The sequence below is a fragment of the Danio aesculapii genome, chromosome 21, assembly GCF_903798145.1.
Source record: "Danio aesculapii chromosome 21, fDanAes4.1, whole genome shotgun sequence".
Lineage (NCBI taxonomy): Eukaryota > Metazoa > Chordata > Actinopteri > Cypriniformes > Danionidae > Danio > Danio aesculapii.
In genome coordinates this window covers 41,278,183-41,298,641 of record NC_079455.1, presented here as the reverse complement: position 1 = coordinate 41,298,641, position 20,459 = coordinate 41,278,183, and the positions used below count along the sequence as shown (strand labels likewise).

The 20,459-nt window shown below is 37.5% G+C and overlaps 1 protein-coding gene across 6 annotated transcripts in view; it reads right to left on the bottom strand.

The window, feature by feature from the left end:
• cdk5rap2 (CDK5 regulatory subunit associated protein 2) overlaps positions 1–20,459 on the bottom strand; it is a 93,949-nt gene that overhangs the window by 69,104 nt on the left and 4,386 nt on the right. For 4 of the 6 annotated variants that reach the window (XM_056446897.1, XM_056446895.1, XM_056446896.1 and 1 more), the window contains exons 2-9: positions 14,534–14,592; positions 10,512–10,576; positions 6,032–6,142; positions 5,863–5,939; positions 4,505–4,619; positions 4,235–4,416; positions 4,011–4,152; positions 2,682–2,735 (exon numbers count right to left, since the gene is read on the bottom strand). In XM_056446897.1, coding sequence (XP_056302872.1) covers positions 2,682–2,735; positions 4,011–4,152; positions 4,235–4,416; positions 4,505–4,619; positions 5,863–5,939; positions 6,032–6,142; positions 10,512–10,576; positions 14,534–14,592 — 805 coding nt within the window. Of the gene's footprint in view, positions 1–2,681; positions 2,736–4,010; positions 4,153–4,234; positions 4,417–4,504; positions 4,620–5,862; positions 5,940–6,031; positions 6,143–10,511; positions 10,577–14,533; positions 14,593–14,800; positions 14,822–17,928; positions 17,959–20,459 lie in introns of those variants that run through there. The other 2 variants (XM_056446899.1, XM_056446900.1) reach the window with 2 other exon arrangements.

Genomic DNA, 20,459 nt, shown 5'->3' with positions numbered 1-20,459 from the left:
TGTCAGTTTCACAGCACCGCCCAGTCTAATGTCTTCTCAAGCCGGTCAACTGGTCGGACGGTTTCTGTCTCCAGAACATTATTTGCACACTGTTTTAATGCTAAAATGTATCGTGAATGGGTACTTGTATGCTGATGAGATCGGGCTTGGAAAGGCAGTTTACCCTCCGACAACGACATTTCATTTGCATGCTTTGTTTTAGACTGTCCCCAACTACATGAATCACTGTCTGTAAAGTGTATAAAAACCTAGTGCCTGCTGTACCAGTTGAGAGCTTTTTTCGACGACGCCACAGCCACGCTGGGTTCTTCTTATTAAAGGATTCTGCTTTGAAGATAACTGGAAGTTCTCCCTGGTTTTTTGGGCTTGTCTTAAAATTTCACAACAGTTTGGTGCCGTAAGCCAGACTAGAGAAATTCACAACAGCCTTAAATGCTGGTTCTCCCTGCCCACCGTTCCCACAAGCCTGTCAGCGTGAGCCTCAATCTCCACCTTGACTGTGTCAGATAAACAGCACAGTGACAGACATTAAGGAAGCAGATCTCACATAATGCTTGACAGAAATACTACAGTAAGAACTTTCCCAATGATTATTTGATGCATCTATTATAGAGTTAATTTAAGCCTTTCACTGAGTCATACACAATATCATTACAAAGTTACAGACACACACAGCGCGCACGTTTAGCTTTGCACTGTTTTTGCATGCAAATGTGAAGGGATACACGTTACTATTCACTGCTGTATGGATATCCGTTAAGTTGATGTAGAAAATAAACCTGATTTAATGTCCACAAAACGGGATTGAAGCGTCTTCTTTTATAATTGTACTGAGTAACTACTGGTTCAGACAAAACTGAATTAAAACTGAATTAAGGCCTAAAATAGGCTTTGTGATCTGTTTTATCTTGTGATAAAGTGCATTTGTTTAATTTTGTCAGATTTTAAGGAAACAAAACCATTGAACTACCCACAACACATTGCAATATTTAGTTTTTCTGCAATATATATTGCGATATGAATATAGTTCCACAAGCTGACTATTTAAAATGAGTTCCTATATTTTTATATTGATTGGATTGATTTGTAGGGGAGTGCATCTGCGTAAAATTATACAAAATAAAAGCACAGACGGAAACAACAGAACAAAGATAAAAATGAAATAAACAACACTTTATGGTTTACGGTGGAGTCGAACAGTATTGAAGTATAGAAATTATATAGTCTTATATATGCTATATCTATAACATACAGTCTTTATTGTATTAAATAATTAAACACATTTAATTAAATGGCAAACTTTATAATTTCATGTGCCCAAATGGTTTAAATTCATTTGAAATCTTAGTCACATGTCTTAAAAAACACATTAAAAAAGTCTTTCATACTATTACAGAGTATATTCAGGAATCAGAGAGTGAAATGTAATACATTAAAAAAAATAAAAAATAAATAAAAAATAAAAGAGAGAGAGTTAATACTTTTTCCATACATTTTAAGACCTTATAACCACTTTAGGTTTCAACCGAAAACACTGGCAGGATTTTAACTTGCAGTATATTTACTAAATATTAAACTAATTCAAAACTAAAACCTTATGCATATACTGAATACAAATCTATTAAATCTAGCTAATTCAGCAGGTTGGCGCCTACAGAGCTGCATTAATAACAGTGTTTCCTTGGTTACTGCGGTAAACAAAGCAGCATGATGTCAAATCTAGCAGGACTTTATTGATTTCATACACTACACAGCATCCTGATGTTAGCAGATTTAATTCAGGTAAAATGTAGCATACAAACATACAAAATATTTAATACCTTGCAAAATAGCATTTAAGATTTTTAATACTTATTAAGGGCCTTAAATTTCTCTACATTGATTTATCAACATTTAATACTTTTTAAGACACTGTGGACACCCTGTTTTAGACTAAAGTTAAACTTTGTATGTTTTGAACTGTGTTTTCTGGTTAATTACAAGACCAACTTGACATTGCAAATCCTGTGATGTGACTTTTGCAGATTCACACATTGCGATATCAATTCTGAATCTATATATTGTGCAGCCCTACACATACTCCTGTCCAAGCTGACCACAGGACCTGGGAGGATTCATTATAATATTTGATTTGCACATACAACAGACACCGATTTCAGCCAACTAATCCAGCTTAGTGTGTTGGCATTTTACAAGGTTCCCACACTCTTTGAGCTTTCCTGAAATATTTAATTACAAGATAGGGTTGTATCTAATCATTTTACAGGGATTATTAGGATGGATGAGGAACCAGGCTTTTAAACGAACAGATTTTGACTGTTTATGAGTGCACAAATACAGAATTTTTAACGATACTCAAATCAGTTACAACAGTTACTAGTATAGCTAGTAAACAACTAGTAATTTGTCGCTCAGAGACACATAGATGCTAAATTCATCATCCTGGTATGCATTATTATTCTTTAGTTTTTTTTTTTTTACCTTTAATGGATAGAATAGTGCAGAGAATTGACAGGAAGTAGTTGGGAGCACAGAGAGGGAAAGGGCCGGCAAAGGACCTCGAGTCGGAAATCGAACTTGGGTCGCCGTGAGCACCATGGTGCTATATGTTGGCGCACTTAATCACTAGGCTATTGGCGCCAACTCTGGTATGCATTATAAGTGAATGGTTTTCCGCTTACCTGTTTGTCCCTTTCTGCATTTTCTCTTCCCCGATCTAGTTCTTCACTAAGAGACTGTAAACCAGAAGTAAACAAAACATCACTTAGTGTTTAAGCATGTGTGTTTGAGAAAGCCTTAACATGGAGTATTATTGACAAATGACAAATTTGCACAGCAAAGAGGCCACAGAAGTGGTTCAGAGGTGGGAAAATAACATCAATTTCAACTGTGTAGACAAAAGCTGCATCCCAAATGGCACACTATACACTTATGTACTTACACATTCAACATCATAGTATATGTATGTAGTGTCATTTTAAAGTGATTTCTTATTTACAGGTAATTGAGTAGAGTGATCCAGATGAAAGTACCGGTAAAATGACGGTTGGTCTGAGTTATGTTTGTTATAACTGACTCGCCAGTAAATAATATGTATTTTACTCAGTATGTGATAATTGAACAGAAAATGGCTTATTATTTGTATATATTGGTTACATTTGTTAATGTATAAAGCTTATGAGAGAGTAACATTGGTAATTGGTGTCAAGTGTAACTGTTACAATTTAAATGATACCAATAACAGACGCATGATTGTTCTGTGAGTTTTATGGTAAATTGTTATGTATAAAGATATTTACAGAGAAAGAAAAATGAAAAAGACAAAGAATTTAAAGTGTATTCTGTGTCCTACTGATAAATTTACACAAGGTATAGTATCTATAAGTGTTAATGAGAAGAGAGTACAGAGTGTATAAGTATGTGAAGAATTCATTGTAAACAGAGAATAACAATACAAAGGGAACTAAATATGTTTGATGAAATGAAACACGATTTGTGAAGATATTTTTGCATTACATGATTTGTGAGGATATGTTTGCTATAATATGACTGTTAATAAATAGATGTTACTAAGCTGCGCCTGGGGAAAGACACTGAAGCCTCAATGTGATTTTGTTTCTCCTGATAATTCAGGCACTTTTAATCTGCCTACGAGTTCCGCAGCCCGCAACACACACACACACACACACACTGTAGATTGCTGTTTTACTCCACTGAACTCCTTAAAAAGTCAGAAACTTTTTTTTTTGCACAGGCCTATCTAAAGGGTTAATGCTGCCAACTGATGATCAACAGTAAAGATTACTAAGTTTACCTCCTCCTAACAGGGAAAGCCACCAACAATCAAGAATGCATGATTATATGCTGTAAAGGCTTTGCAATCTAAAAATGTGGTTATAATGAAAGTCAATGGGGCAAAAACAGTCCCTAACATAATGAAAGGGTAGTCAATTTGAGCAATACAAAAGGGTTAAACAGGCAGCTATATAACGAAACTGTGACATACTAACCTGTAGTTGACAGTCTTTCTGGACAATGACAGAGTTCAGATGCGTCACCTGCTCCGTTCCCGGCTGGCTCGGTCCATTTTTCTGAAGCTCTCCAATCACACCATCTTGATCTCGGAGTGCTGCCTGCAGCTGCTCAATGGCTCTGTAGAAACCACATCAGGGGTTTTCAGCTTTAACAGTTACAGCGTATAAACTTGTGTTTCAGTATTTCATTTCATAGTCACCTTTCGCTTTCCTGAAGGGCCTGCTGGAGCTCTCGGACCTGTTGGGGGGCGGAGCTTGAATCGGTTGAAGGTCCTGATTGGTTGGCAGCTTGTAGCTCTCTCTCCAATCCAAGATTCTTTAGCTTCTCCTGTTCTGCAATGGTGGCCATACTTTCCAGCTCCTCTCTGGCAGCTTGCAGAGACTGAATTATAAAAAAAGTCAATGCACTGATTAAAGAAGACGGACACATGGTCAAGAATTTGCTATAAATATTGTGAGATTAACTTTACCTCTTCGAGTTCTTGTATGCGAGCGCTGAAAGCCTCTCTGAGTGAGTCCATGTCTCTCTGCATCTTTTCTCTGCCATCATCAACACCCCGACTGGCTAAACTCTCTAAAGCTTTCCTACACACACAAATACACATCATTTAGACCTTTGACTCACATCTAATGCCACGATCTACATGTTTTCAATTGTAAGCATTTGAACTAAAGCACAAGAGACTAAAAATTATGCGTTTCCAGTGTAGTCGCTGACTACGTTTACATTGACATCAGTAATTGAATTATTTGCCTTAATCTGAATAAGACAATAATATGATTAAGGGGTTTAAATGAGTTGCTTTTTGTATGGCCCTTTCAAGTTCCCATTTTACATGTTATAGTACATAGTTCTATTAACGTCAGCATTCAACGCTAGCTTCATTAGCCATTTTTTGCAACAACAGATCTTGTTCGTCAGTTTTGGCCATTTCGCTTTTAATTTTTAAGTTCAACTGCAGTTAATTTCTCATACTATGCGTACAAACAGATGATGGCGGATACAAATTCTCAAGCAACAGGTTGACATTTCATTCACTAACTTTTCATTTTTCATTTATGCCCCTGTGACAAAGTCACTTCAAAGTCAAGGCACTTTATAATGTCCATTTCTTCCAGAATTCTCAGCGTAGTCATCATTTCCCGCTCACAAGAAAAATGTGCTCTCTTGCTTGAAGCTGTTCTCATTTGTTTGTTGTCAAACGCCTGACAACTGTCGTGTGTGCGTTCTGTCACAAAATGTAGCAAAACTACTTTGATAATAGTTTGACTGCAGTGTTTCCATGTCTGAACTGCACTTTAATAATGCAACTAAAATAGGAATACTCCACGTCTTAATTCCAGTTCGATTATGACTTATATATATATATATATATATATATATATATATATATATATATAGTCCTGCAAGAACGCTTTCTTTGCCATTCTAGATGACTTTATTAATAAGTGATTGGAGTCATTGCAGAGATGTATGGATGCAGTCCTCCAAGCTCATGATGGAGTCAGACACAATATTCAGTCTTTATCTACTACACCATGACTTTATATTCTATACTGGACATTATTTCTATTCAGTGACAAGACTTCTGTCTAAGCAAAGTCAGACCTTACTGTCCTAAGTCAAATCATTAAAAGTCAAGGCATGATCATATTTTATTTTGGATAAATAAGCGTAATCTAGAGGCCTTTGCCTTTCATATAAGCCACTTCTGATACCAAACGATCAATTAGGAGCTATTATTTGTTGTTACTAAAACTTGGATAGGCGACAAGACTTTTGTCAGGTAGTGTACAAAAAAATAGCAAGTAAACAAGCACGACTTACGATGCAGACACCAACAGTTCCTGTTTCTCAGCCAGATCTCGTTTCATTGACTCCACCTCCACCTTAAGCTCAATGTTCTACACAGACATAAAACAAACAATCAATTGTGGTCATCGAGCACAAAAAAAAGCACCTCTTTGCATTCATAACCAAAAATAAATGATGTTACCGTTTTGTAAATGTCCTCCGTGGAGTCGTCACATTTCTGCTGCACACGTTCCTCTAGAAAATAGATCCTGAGCTTCAGGTTGAAGTTTTCTTTCTTTAGTGCTGTGATTTGCTGAAAGGGAAACATACAGCTTCAGAATACACAGACAGACAATATAAACAAGGAGAAATGTTGCAGAATCATTTACTTTAGTTAATCGTTTAGTGACTTTAGTGAATTATGTAGTAGTTTTTTTTGCAGAAAGGCAATCCATTTCTTTTGGATCTTTAAAACAACCCAACACCAGACTGAACCATTGATTTGCAAATTGGACAAAACCTTTCTACCCTGAATTTTTGGATGCTTCATGACTATATTGTTGTTCCTCATTACAATATTCAGACTCATTTATGAATAAACATGAGCAAAGCTGTTCTGCAAATAACTGAAAGGGAGATCAGGAGCGCTAAAAGAGAAACAGAGCGACTATAACAGGCTGTGTGTGGGTCAGCTCAGTAATGAGGGTTGGCATGAGTGTGTGTGTGTGTGTACTGGCAGGCCAGTGAACTGTGCGTCATTGTACTCGAAGCGTTTTTCACTTCAACATCTGGGGCAGAAAGAGGGGGAAGGGAATGAAAGAAACACAAATGGAACGAGAGAGTACCAAATAACCACAATGATGGGCAGTTTGTACCTTCATCTGAAAGATTTCTGTGTTTTTACAGCACACTCACTTTCTCTGTCTCTCTCGAACACACACAGCCACAGGAATGCACACAGATCTTTATCGCCGTAAAGAGAAATAAACCCCTTTCCTTAAATGGACAGGCAGATATTGTATACCAGATTATCACCCCTGCCAAACAAACCAAAATAGCTGCATGTCGACCCGTTTAGAAGAAATCGAGAAGACTGGAACTAAAAGCAAAACTACTTCTTGCAAGAAACAAGGAATAGTTTACGTACTGTGCCTTCATTTTTATAACTCATTCAGCTTTTCTAACCACCTGCTTAAAGAAAATATGGATGTGCATACCTTTAAAACTAAAAAAATTCACATATACACTCACCGGCCAATTTATTAGGTACACCTGTCCAACTGCTCGTTGACACAAATTTCTAATCAGCCAATCACATGGCAGCAACTCAGTGCATTTAGGCATGTAGACATGGTCAAGACTATCTGCTGCAGTTCAAACAGAGCATCAGAATGGGGAAAAAGGGGGATTTAAGTGACTGATTGTGGCATGGTAGTTGGTGCCAGATGGGCTGGTCTGAGTATTTCAGAAACTGCTGATCTACTCGGATTTTCACACACAAGCATCTCTAGGGTTTACAAAGAATGGTCTGAAAAAGAGAAAATATCCAGTGAGCAGCAGTTCTGTGGGCCCAAATGCCTTGTTGATGCCAGAGGTCAGAGGAGAATGGCCAGACTGGTTCCAGCTGATGAGAGGCAACAGTAACTCAAATAACCACTCGTTACAACTGAGGTCTGCAGGAGAGCATCTCTGAACCCACAACACGTCCAACCTTGAGGCAGATGGGCCACAGCAGCAAAAGACCACACCGGGTGCCACTCCTGTCAAATAAGAACAGGAAACTGAGGCTACAATACGCTTGCTGCGTCCCAATTCGCATACTATCCGTCCTAAATAGTATTTGAAAGTAGAATTAGTATGTCCCAAATCGTAGTATGTTGAAAAGAGTATGCCAAAGGTTCCGGTATGGTTTACCATTTCCGGTAAAAACTCGAAGTGTAGAAGCGCCCATACTCTAACCGCTGATATTGCCCACAATAGATTGCGCGTAGGACGTGAATTCGATTAGAACTACAAACGCGGGTGAAAAGTGTAAACAAACTACAAACATAACCAACCAGACGCGCATAACCAACCGTCAAGTTAAGAGGCTTCAGTAAAGATGTTTGTATGACTGTAAATTAATATCTAGCCCACTGGAACATATAATAATGGTGATTTCTGTGTTATATTTCATCTGCAACAACAATACTGAACTTGTATAAAGACGTGTTTGAATGTCTGAATGCAGAATTATCCAAACACCTGAGGAGATTTCTCTGCATAAAAGACTCGTGAATGGGAGATTAACCTGCTGCTGCTGCTACCCCAATAAGGTAGGAAATTAAATATGAAAGAAATGTGGATGATGTGTGGAGGATTGACAGGGCTTGTAACTAAGCAACACAACGATCTGTTAAGGAGGAAGTAGTATGTCCCAAAAACATGCATACTCTTCTGTTACACCCTCAAAAGTGTGTACTTTTCCTTCACAAAAAAAGTACATACTTTTAGGGTATAGTATAAGTATGTGAATTGGGACGCAGCAGCTTATTTCACACGACCGCCATTTTAAAGAACCAAAGCAAGGCTGTGGCGGGAAGAAACCCAGAAGTATAGAACCAGCACTGTAAACATTGCAGTAACATGCTGTGGACTATAAACCTCCAGCTGTTGCAGAGATTTTAAAATGCAGAAACGGTTTAAACATCATTTTAATATGATTCAATAAGTTTAATTTAAACAGTTAAAAGCAATTTAGCATCAAACAACATCATAACCTCTTTAAGAGAAATATGCTCAAGTGTCCTCCTAGGCTTCATTTCATGGCACCAGTTAAACACCATGGGGACGCTTTCCTGCTTCAGCCTATGTAACCCGGTGAGCGATAAAACTCTGCAATCCTCTGTAGCACACCCTCGTGCTGTCTGTAATAGTGTTGTCCAAGTACTGACGTTTTAAAAACGTCCATTTCCTGCTAACATTCAAACGCCGCTGAGCGTGTCATAAACAGCGCTGATTTACCATAATATTCACCAGTGCTCATCAGTTTACCGCTCTTCACCCAGTGCAAACACAGATACACGGACACTGGAGCACGAAGCAGCCGTGAAGATCAGTCGAGTTATCAAGCATATCGCTCGTCTGTGTTTGTGCTCGGTAAACAGCAGAGAGTGAACTGATGACCTTCTCGGCCAATCACAATCATTTATGTTGAGCACGTGAACACAAAGGCAAATCAGCGCTGTTTTAAGAAAGCCATCAGTAGTGCCTTAAATGTTAGCGTGAAATTGACGGTTTTTCTTTTAATTCAGTATCGTGATCAGGGCCGGCGCATCCATAGAGGCGACCTAGGCTGCCGCCTGGTGCAGCAGAATAGAGAGGGTGGCGTCCGCGACACCTCTCTCACCACCCGCATCCTCAGTTATATCCACAACCCCTGATTTCGGCGACTTTGCAATCGCGTCGAGCACCTGCCCCTTTAAGGGTCTGTTCACGGCCCTGCTGAAGGTGGTGTAATGGTGTAGGGTATATTTTCTTGGCAAACTTTGGGTCCATTAGTACCAATTGAGCATCGTGTCAACGCCACAGCCTACCGGAGTATTGTTACTGACCATGTCCATCTATTTATGACCACAGTGCACCCATCTTCTGATGGCTACTTCCTGCAGGATAACGCACTATGTCAAAGCGCAAATCATCTTAGACTGGTTTCTTGAACATGACAATGGGTTCACTGTACTCAAATGTCCTCCACAGTCACTAAATCTCAAGCCAGATAGAGCATGAGCATCTTTGTGATGTGGCGGAACGGGAGATTCACATCATGGATGTGCAGCTGACAAATCTGCAGCAACTGGGTGATGCGATCATGTCAATATGAACCAAAATCTCTGAGGAATATTTCCAGTATCTTGTTGATTCTTTGCCACGAAGGATTAAGGCAGTTCTGAAGGCAAAAGGGGGTCCAACACGGTACTAGTAAGGTGTACCTAATAAAGTGACCGGTGAGTATCTTTTTCAGTGTCTTTTTGTAGGTATTCTTTGTCTTGTACGTCACCATTTTTGTTGTTTTGGTTCTTGTTGTCATGCTTTATTTGACATTTTGCACAGATTATTGGTATATAAATGGTTTGTATGTTTTTTTCATGTCTACAAAAACCATAATTTCCTTAAAAATCCAAGTAAAAAACACCAATAAAAGCCATTTACATCTACAATCAAATCAAGAAAATGCACAAAATACACTGTTGTCAATTAAAAAGAAAAACTGCTGCTTATTATGGTAACACTTTATTACATGTTATTAACTACTGGTTTATTACCTGCCTATTATTAATTGTTCATTAGTAGTTATAAAGTACGATTGTATTCTACATCTTTAATCCTACCCAAAACCTACATCCAACATCTACCATACTAACCATTAATAAGCAGCTAATTAGTAATTAGTCTAGTAGTGCTAGTAAATGATTTGTTAATACCATGAATTGTGACTTTAAATAGAGTGTTACCCTTATTATAAAATAAATGCATATAAAAAAAATAATGTTGATGTTTCAAAATGTAGTGAGCTGCCTTTTCAAGACGATTTTGTGCATAATTTTAATGAAAAAAACCCTGTCTAGATAAAAAGTCTACTACCTGTTGCTCATTAGAAGACAACAAACAAAAAGCAAACGTTTTGATGTTGTTGTACTTACGTTCTCGTAATCTTTCATGGTCAGAGCTTTGGCTGGAGACATTCTCTGCCCTGGAAACAGAGGTGCTGCGGACGACAAGACAACAGCGAATAAACAACAAACCCGCTTCTGTTCACTCCAGAAATAATCATTGTCTCTCTTTTTTTCAGTTTCTGAACCTTTGAGGCTTTGATTAAATTCTGATAATGACCATGTGGTTTGGTACAACAAGTGTCTGCTTTTATTACGGAGTTAAAGGTAAAAAGCTGGAGGGAGGAACAAAACAGCTGCTTCATTTCATTCTTTTTCATAAACAGACTAAAAATAGTGGAAGATATCGTCCTAAATGTTCTCAAACTTACACTGAAGAACTCTGCAAAATAGGTAATTGTGTATTCTGGGAACGTGTATTGTGTATGAAGATTAGCATACAATAGATTTGAACTGCAATGTACTGTACTGCTGGCATCGATGTTTGTGACCCTGCACAACAAATCTAACAGTTTAGTGAAACAGATTTAATGTAAGATGAATAAATAAACTTTCCACTTGTTATGATAGAACAATATTTGTCAGAGATACTACATCTGAAAGTCTAGTATCTGAGGAAGACATATTACTACTCAAAAATTAGGTTCTAATATATTTACACTGGGTACTTCACAAAATATCTTCAGGCAACACGATCTTTAATTAATACAAACTTCTTAACTTAATATACTTCACCAAATTTTTTCCCATAAAAAGAAATAAATCATTTAGACCCATACAATGTATTTTTGACTATTTCCAAAAACATACCCATGCAATATAACCCCAAGTCCTAACACAAATCTGGGACAAGTGACAAAATGTATTTTTTTCAGCAACAATCTGCGATGCCACAGCTGAACAACAGCATAAACCACTATGACAATAATCACCTCAGATGCTGATTATGTGCTTTATTCACTGTTAAAAGTTACACGTGTGAATTAGTACTCTGTTTTAAGTGACATGTATAGCCATAAGGAAAATAAATGTAGAAAAATAACTAGCAAACATATGGTTTAAACAGAACTGTGACTAACTGAGGCAAATAAACAACATCAGTCACTCAGCGTGAGTTTAATGTTAATAAGGTTTACATTTAATTAGATTATAAAGCAGTCCATGTTGTTCTGAATGGCTCTCGTATTGAAATGTCATGGGTCATTTGTGTCTGGTGCGGAGAGACAAATTGCTTGTTGATGAAATCTTGTCACGTCACATGTTAAGGCTGATTTATACTTCTGCGTCAAGCGTACGCATATGATCTAGCGCAGCCTTTACATGGTCGCATAGCTCTTGCCGTGGCTGGTGCTGAGAAAATGTAACTACACGTCGCAACAACGGTAGCACAAGCTCTATGATTGGTCGGCTTGCTAGCGTTGACGAGTGTCGCCGATGCTGAGAGCTGGGAGCCCTATGGAAGGAGTGTTTAGAAGTGTCGAGTTCCGTGGAGCTCCAGATGGAAACTTTTGTTTTGTGTTTACCTTATGATTAAAATAGTTGCATGCCCGTTGGTTCCAGTCTCTGAGTGAGCGAGATTTACTTGTACATTAAGGTAGCATTCAGAAAAAAGCAAAACACCAACTCGATAGAGGAACATAAAAACCTGCTGCCAGCTAGAGTTTCAGAAGTGTTATTGCAGAGCAACACAATCAGCACGCAGAAGTATAAACACACAACAACATGCAAATCAGTCTTTAATAGGACACGATGTAAGAGGTTTTGTACTTCAGGATCACATCCAGTATACAGGGTTGCCACTCTTACATTAACAGCAGATTTTAAAGCACCATTCATATGAAATCAAGCGGTGTTGTAGTTCAAACCCCCAGCATTAGTAGCACCATGTCATTGATGTACTTAATGGCCGTTTCCACCGAGTGGTACGTTACAGTATGATTTGGTGCGCTTTTATAGCCATTTCCACTGTCAAAATGTACTTAAAAGCAAACCGTATCACTTTTTGGGTATCCTTCGGAAAGGGTACCGAGCACAACAAAAGGTGTAGCAAGACGCACAACTGAATGCTATTGGTGTACAGAGATACATCAGTCATTCGTGCACAAGCCAGGAGAATAACAATATAACATAAAACATAATATCGTTAAATTAAAATAAAGGATCAACAAATGAATTAGTCTTGACAGTCTTTACAAGTGAAGGCATTATATGCTACACACAATATGAATTCCCAATTAGAAAAATACTACAAACTATAAAATACTATTTATGAAATCCTTAAATAACAGACAAATTCAAATGCCCAATGCAAGCGAGCTGCGTTTCAGACTAATTCAGCTCGATGACGTATAACAGGGGTCATCAATCTCGGTCCTGGAGGGCCGGTGTCCCAACAGGGTTTAGCTCCAACTTGCCTCAACACTACTGCCTGGGTGTTTTAAATATACCTAGTAAGACCTTGATTGGCTTGTTCAGGTGTGTTTGATTAGGGTTGGAGCTAAAATCTGCAGGACACCGGCCCTCCAGGAACAAGTTTGGTGATCCCTGACGTATAATGTCTCCAACACCGCCTGTAATCCCGTTTAGCAACTCGATAGCAACCGTCTTTTTAAAGAAGCGTAACCGATTTTAAAAAATCAAGAGTGTGATGATGTAACTGATGTGTTTTATGTCATAGAATAAAACTTGAAAGTATCTTGAGTTTGTGGTACCACAAACCTTATTCAAGCGATTTACCGAAAACCCACTGACTTTGGGACGAGGGAATCGAAACTGCTAAAATGCTAACTCGCTTCCGGGTTTTTTTGCATACAATTTGACGTCATAGTTTCTCCACTCTATTGGTAAGATATCAGAGACTGTAAGGGTCTGTATGTGTTCATATGTTGCATTTACATGGTTTCCGCTACATTCATTCTTCCATGGCGGGGCACCATGCCAAGATTCATCCCGCTACGGCTACATTAAGCTTCTCATTCAAAACATTCTATTTGTTTAATAGCGAGTGAAAACGTATTAAAAGGTAAGTGAATTATAACAGCACAAACTTTTCTGTAATCGTAGTAGTGTCATCCGTCATTTGTTTAACCCTTTAAGGTTACGTGCTGACTGATTGACTGGCTGACTGACAGGTGCGTGATGCGTGAGGCCAGCAAACACGACATATAGCCGTTTTACTTTATTTCAGGACGCATTAATACCGGAGACATTCATAAATATTCCTAGTAAATCTAATAAATGCTGGAGACATACTCGTTACATAAACGCACTAAATCACACCTCAGCAGCGTTTATTTGAGGGCGTGCAAGAAAATCAGCACTTGAGCAGCGTATATTTGAGGGCGCGCAAGAAGTTTTGTGCACGAGCAGAGGAAATCGGTGCTCGAGCACAGAGATTGACATGCTCGTAAACTATTACATGAATGATCTCGACTTAATACTGCGCTCACGACATTTGTCATTGAAATAACGCCACATGTAGTTGGTAGATCTGTGTAAAATGCCCAGAGTCTGCTGCCACAGCTGGAAAACATCCTAAAGGAAACACTGATTTCACTTACACTTAATATTTAAATTGTGCAGGTAATGTTGATGTTTTGAATGTCATTTTCAGACATTTTGAAATTAAACTAAGATTTTGTTTTTATGTTCAAAGAACTTCAATAAAATTTGTTGAATTCAATACTAGTAGTATTCAAATAATACATTTTTGATAAAGTTAAATTAGTTAAAATTAGTTAAATTATTTAAAGTTAAATTAGATAAAGTTCTTGTACAAGACTTTAAATTCAGAATTTCTCTTTTTTCATTATGATTTTGACAGCAGCACAGTACAAATAAATTAATTTCATTTCAAATTTAATTGAAAGACCTATGTTTGTTTTTAAATACTTTGGCCTCTCTGAACTCATATGACTGAAATTTAAGTACTTTCAACCTAAGTATACCCTAAGAAACCCTAAGTATAGAATCGTAAAGTAATTCCCAATGCACAGCCTTCATAAAAGATTCCTTTACAAGACATGAGAGTGTGGACGTGTATGTGTGTGTACCTGATATGTTGTCCATGCTGAAGTTGCTGCCGTTCAGAGAGTCTGGCAGTCTGGAAATGCTGCAACATAAACACACACATACAACACAGAGTCAAACATAAATGCAAAAAGAAGAACGAGGAAAAATAAGCCACAACCAAAACAAATCCCAAAGCTGTAAGCGCGTACATCCACAAAACAAGTGCACATATACAAGGTTACACTGAACACTACAGCGTCTACTCTATTTATACACACATAAACACTAAGAGAACAGACAGCGCATACGTCTGTGGACGCTATTCATCAGTCATCCTCAAGGCTGGAAGCAGGAGCAGAAATAATGTGTGCTTTCATAACTGTTCTAAAGAGCAGAGCTGGCTACAAGCGAGAGTGTGACGTAAGCAGAGCACCACAACAAACTAACGTGAAAGTACACGCATGTTTTTATAGTGTGTGTGTGTGTGTGTGTGTGTGTGTGTGTGTGTGTGTGTGTGTGAGTTTGTCAGAGGAGCAAGGGGGATTTGAACTTGTTAGGAAGCCAACAGTTACTGCAGTCTACTCCAGAATTACGACAAGCCGATGAGGACAGTCAGTACACTGAGCTTACATAAGACTGAGCAGCTGTCAAACTGAAATTATTACACATCTTTAGGCATGTGCCGGTATCACATTTTCATGCTGCGATTAATTGATTGAGCTTTTATCACGGTATACAGTATTATCACATTATTGTAATTTTACTAGAGAAACAGGTAAAAAAAACACAAACTTCAGTTTCGTCAACTTAGTAACTTTAATAACTTTTTAATTAACTAAAAGTACATCAAACATTTAAATACAAATAAATATAAATAAAACAATACACAATATAAAAGTAACCTTGAGCAATTATATCAAAGTGAATGTGCAAAGGGAAACCGTCTTCGATCAGCAATCCCTCTGCATTTTTTTGGAACCCAAAATATTTCCAAACCTCTGACTTTTTTTTTGAAGGGGGATAAATTGTCGGCAGCGTTCCTCTTTTCGCCATGCTTCTTCTTCGTGTGAGGATTAGAGAGCGGTGGCAGCGCGCACTGCGTGCACACAGTGCTTCTACATGTGGGGATTGTTTACATCAGAGTGCGCATTAGTTCTGCGCAGCATATACGCAGTGTTTCTTCAAGCGGTTGATAGAAAATAAGCTATGGCGCGTTCTAAGAATATAAATTCGGATCTATTATTTTTCACGGTATTTTGAAGTGCCCGCTATAACAATATCGTGCATATTCATTACCGTGATTTATCGCATTACCGAATACCGGCACAAGCCTACACATCTTATTTCTTAATATACGGTTAAAATCAAAATAATTAGCTCTTTTGCGATTTAAAAAAATATATACATTTCCCAAATTATGCTGACAGTTTTTCCAAATTGTTTACACGCATTTTCTGAAAACATGTCTCATATTGTCAGAACTCGACACACATCAAAAAACACTCATTGGGCAATACCCTTTAATTCTCCTGCAAAATGAAACTTTACATTTAAAACAATGTGATTTCTTCTCAAAATGGTGTTTCAAGAGTTCACACTTAGCTGATGATTAATTATAAGCGTATTTGGCATGCTGTCCCGGGAGAGAGCCCTGAGCTCATAAGATCCTCGAGCCCGGGGCTCCCTCCCGTTGCAAGGCGAGAAGGGAGTTTGAGCTCAGGTAGATCTCGAGAACTCCCTCGCTGTAATAACCAATGAACAGCCAGTGATTGCTCTTGAGAGATAACCATTTACTAGGAGCATGTCTATAGTGCCGGTTTGGATTAGTCAATTAATTTATGTTGCATGTTTTTTGGACAGTGGGAGGAAACCGGGGAACCCGGGGGAAACCCACGTGAGCACGGGGAGAAAATGCAAACTCCGCACAGAAATGTCTGCTGGTTTGGTAAAGCCTAGAACCAGAGACATTCTTGCTGTGAGGCAACAGTGCTAAGCACTATATTAGTTATTATATAGTAGTTATTAGTCTAATAACTAATATACAAACTAGTCATAAATTGAGCAAAGATCATAGTGTAATATAGTGTTTTATGTTTTTATCCTCATTTCTTTATACTTGTTTATTTTATGTGTTTCTTTTATTCTTGTTTATGTAAAGCACTCTGAATTACCATTGAGTATGAAATGTGCTATATAAATAAACATGCCTTGACTTTATTAAATTTCTCGAATACCCCAGAAAACCTTAATCACATGAAAAAAATACTGCATGGGCTTCGTAAATAAATCAATAAAAATATTAACAATAATAAACCACTTACAGACTAATTATTAGACTAAATAATAAATATACATTTTAATTAACCCTTGTGTATTGTTCAAACTGACTACCCTTCCGATGTTTGTGGCTGTTTTTGCCCTATTGACTTCTATTATAATAACAATTTGACAATATAATCATGCAACAAAAACCACCAACAATCAAAAGTGCATGATTTTTTGGTGTCAAGGCTTTGCGATCAAAATATGACGTTAAAATGGAAGTAAATGGGGCAAAAACAGCCACCAACATAACGAAAGGGTAGTCAATTTGCCCTCAGCATATTGCAGTTTCTAAAAATCATTAATCACAAAATATGTGTCAAAATAAGATCGGCCTTAGATCTCCCGACAGCACACAAGAGTAAATACTTTAAATAAATTACAACAACAATTAGATTAACTCGAGCTTTTAAATCTGACATGCAGGAAATACCATGTAAACAACACCCGAAATATCCAGCTTGAGTGTTTATAACAGTAACAAACAAGCATGAAGCCAAAAATATACCTTCCAGCCACCTTTCACAGAACTATTATCAGGTGCAAATTAGCTCATAATGTAAACAGTGTCTGTCAACAACTCTACTGTTCATCCATTTATTTTAATGTACAGTATTGTAATGATGGAGCCAAATGGATGCACCTCCTTTCCACAATACAACAAGCACATCACAGCCAAACAACTTCCTCTTCTCACGTTTTCCTGCATTGTTAGCATTGTGCTAGCCACAGGAAGACACACAAACCATTATATAACTGTCTCAAGAGTTTATATACTCCACTGCAGAGTCAAGTCTCAGAAATGTATATAAACGAGTTAAAAGCTCCTATCAGATGTCAGAGCTACTCAATTGACTGATATCAGCTTTCGTCTTGTGTTTCCCCACAGCCTCACCACCTGCTTTATAAAGGTGACACTGCAATGACAACGCACACACACACACACTTGACCATCACCAAGATCCAAGAGTCCATTAAACTGAACATGACTCTGAACTCTGAAATGAAGTTCATAATCAAAATAACTGTGATCTGCTACAAAAACTCTGCTTCACATCTAAACAACTACTATACACACAAAAGCACAGGTGTAAACAGTGTAATGATAACATACCTGCATTAGTCCTTCATATTAGCCACAGAAATATAAAATATTAAAAGATCAGTGTGTCAGATAATAAACAGGAGCGCTTTTCCGCTATGTTGCCGTTTCCAGGAAGGAAGCAGTTATGGTTTCTGTTATGACAGCGCATGATCAACATGTAACAGCTGCCAGACTCTCTCTCTCTGTCTCATTATTACTCAACAACTGAAGACACTACAGAGAAAGAAATGTAATGTACCGCACTAGGCATGGAACGGTAACTGTTTTCAAGGTATACCACGGTTTGGAAGAGTTAAGGTTTTAAAACCGACAAAATTTTCTGCTATACTGTTCCTAAGGTGTGTGGATATGTTAAGGATATGGGTTTTTCTTTGTTTTTTAGGACAACAGTATCTGCACCAGAAAAGATCTCCAAAGATGTTGTTTTAAATTGTAAAGAAATCAGTGTTTCTGAAACTAATGTAGACAGCAGACATCAATGATTCATTTCAATTATTTAGCCTGACATGTTTATTGCTCCAAAATATTTTAAACGTTTCTCAAAATCAAATATATTGCATTAAAAGGGGAAAAAGTTTAGTTTTTTACCAAGACATTTAAAAAGAATATATTTTAAAGCACTGAGCACAATACAGTGAAACCGTGATATTTTTATCCAAGGTTATCATACCGTCAGAATCCTATAACGGCCTACAATATAATAATATCTTTGACTGGATTAGATCACTGCTCTCAAATTAAAAATGGACTGCAAAAATTGAGCGCAGGCACTTTTATTTAATAGGTGCACTTAGGCATGGGCCGGTATATGTTTCTGACAGTATCATAACCTTGGATAAAAATTTCACGGTTTCATGGCATCACGGTACTGTGATTACTGTTCTACAATAAGTTCTTTTTAAATGCCTGGGTGAAAAACAATGACACCCAGCATGGTAATGTCTATGCGTTCCAGATTTCAGGCTGTAATTAACTGCAAAGGATTTGCCACCAAGTATTAAAAAGTGAAATTTGATTCATAATTTTTATTCTGTCCAATTACTTTTGGTCCCTTAACAAGTGGGAGGCACATATGCAAACTGTTGTAATTCGTACAGCATTCACCTGCTTTGGATGTAAATACGCTCAAATTAAAGCTGACAGTCTGCAAGTAAAAGCACATCTTGTTTGTTTCAAATCCATTGTGTTGGTGTTTAGAGCCAAAAATGTTAGAATTGTGTTGATTAGGGCTGCACGATTAATCGAAAAAAAGATCACGATCTCGATTTGACCCTACACACGATCTTAATTCAGCTTTTCTACAATTCAGCCAATTATATTTTCAAGGTCAGGAGAGAAGCTTAAAGGCAGCCGCACAGGAACTTCACAGGAACATGAACACCTTCAAATGGCGTTAAAAGTGTTAAATACTGTATTTATAAGGTATAATTCACCCAGAAATGTCATTTCTGTCTTCATGTAATGATGTATTTGCAGCCGCGAAATGACACGAGAGCTGACCACGAGCTACCGAGAACGTGCACGCATGCACGCAGCACGCCAATGACGGCTACTTTAGTGAACAGAACCTGCATAGGCTGTGAACAACAAGTAATAAAGTTGTAAATAACGTTCAGTTTGTTGCACAGAGCGATCATTTGAGAGCCGTGCTGAAAGAATGATTTGCATGTGTGTGTGTGTGTTTTATCACAGTGACGGCAGCCATGAGCCGCACTAGAAAGTGAAAATGAAACTGGCTGCACATCATTTAAATGATCATAACGCATTTTACGGTTATGATTACGACAAGCATTTGATGTTTTAGCTAACACAGTGTTGTGCATGAAAATAAATGTTTTACAGTATCAGTATAGCTATTCTAGCTTATATAATGTTGAATAAAATGCAAAAAAGAAATCTGATGATGACAAATGTCTGATTTTACCAGTGTAAACAAATGGTCTAATAATGCTGTCAATGACAAATGACAAGCACATGTCTCCAACATAATTCAATTTTATAATTATGAATAGTTGTATTCTGATGTCATAATTTTACTGTGAATTAACAAACAGGACATATTGAAAGTCTGTTCAAATCCACCATAATGACTGTACAAAATTTAGCATTTTAAGCAACAGTAGACCTACACGGCGTAATATTATTATGGTTATTTTACCATATCGTCACTTTAGAATTATAAGGTTCTATCTGACATTTGTCAAAATTGAGTTAGACATATTCTTATTAAATGACAACTTATTGTTTACATTTTAAGACTTCAAAACACACATACTGTTTGCTATATGGATTGCAAAAACTTTGAAGCTCAATATCTCAAAATCATTTAAAACATGGTTAAGCAAAAAAAAACTTGATTCACATTTTAGCCAGAATCGTGCAGCCCTAGTGTCAATATCCCAATATTTATAGACCTAACTGTATGTTAGCAATGGAAAACAGCACCGCGGTAAAACTTGAAATCGGTTATTGTCCCATATCTAGGTCCACTAGGGCTGCTTGATATTGGAAAAAAACTGATAGTGAATTTTTTTTTTCTG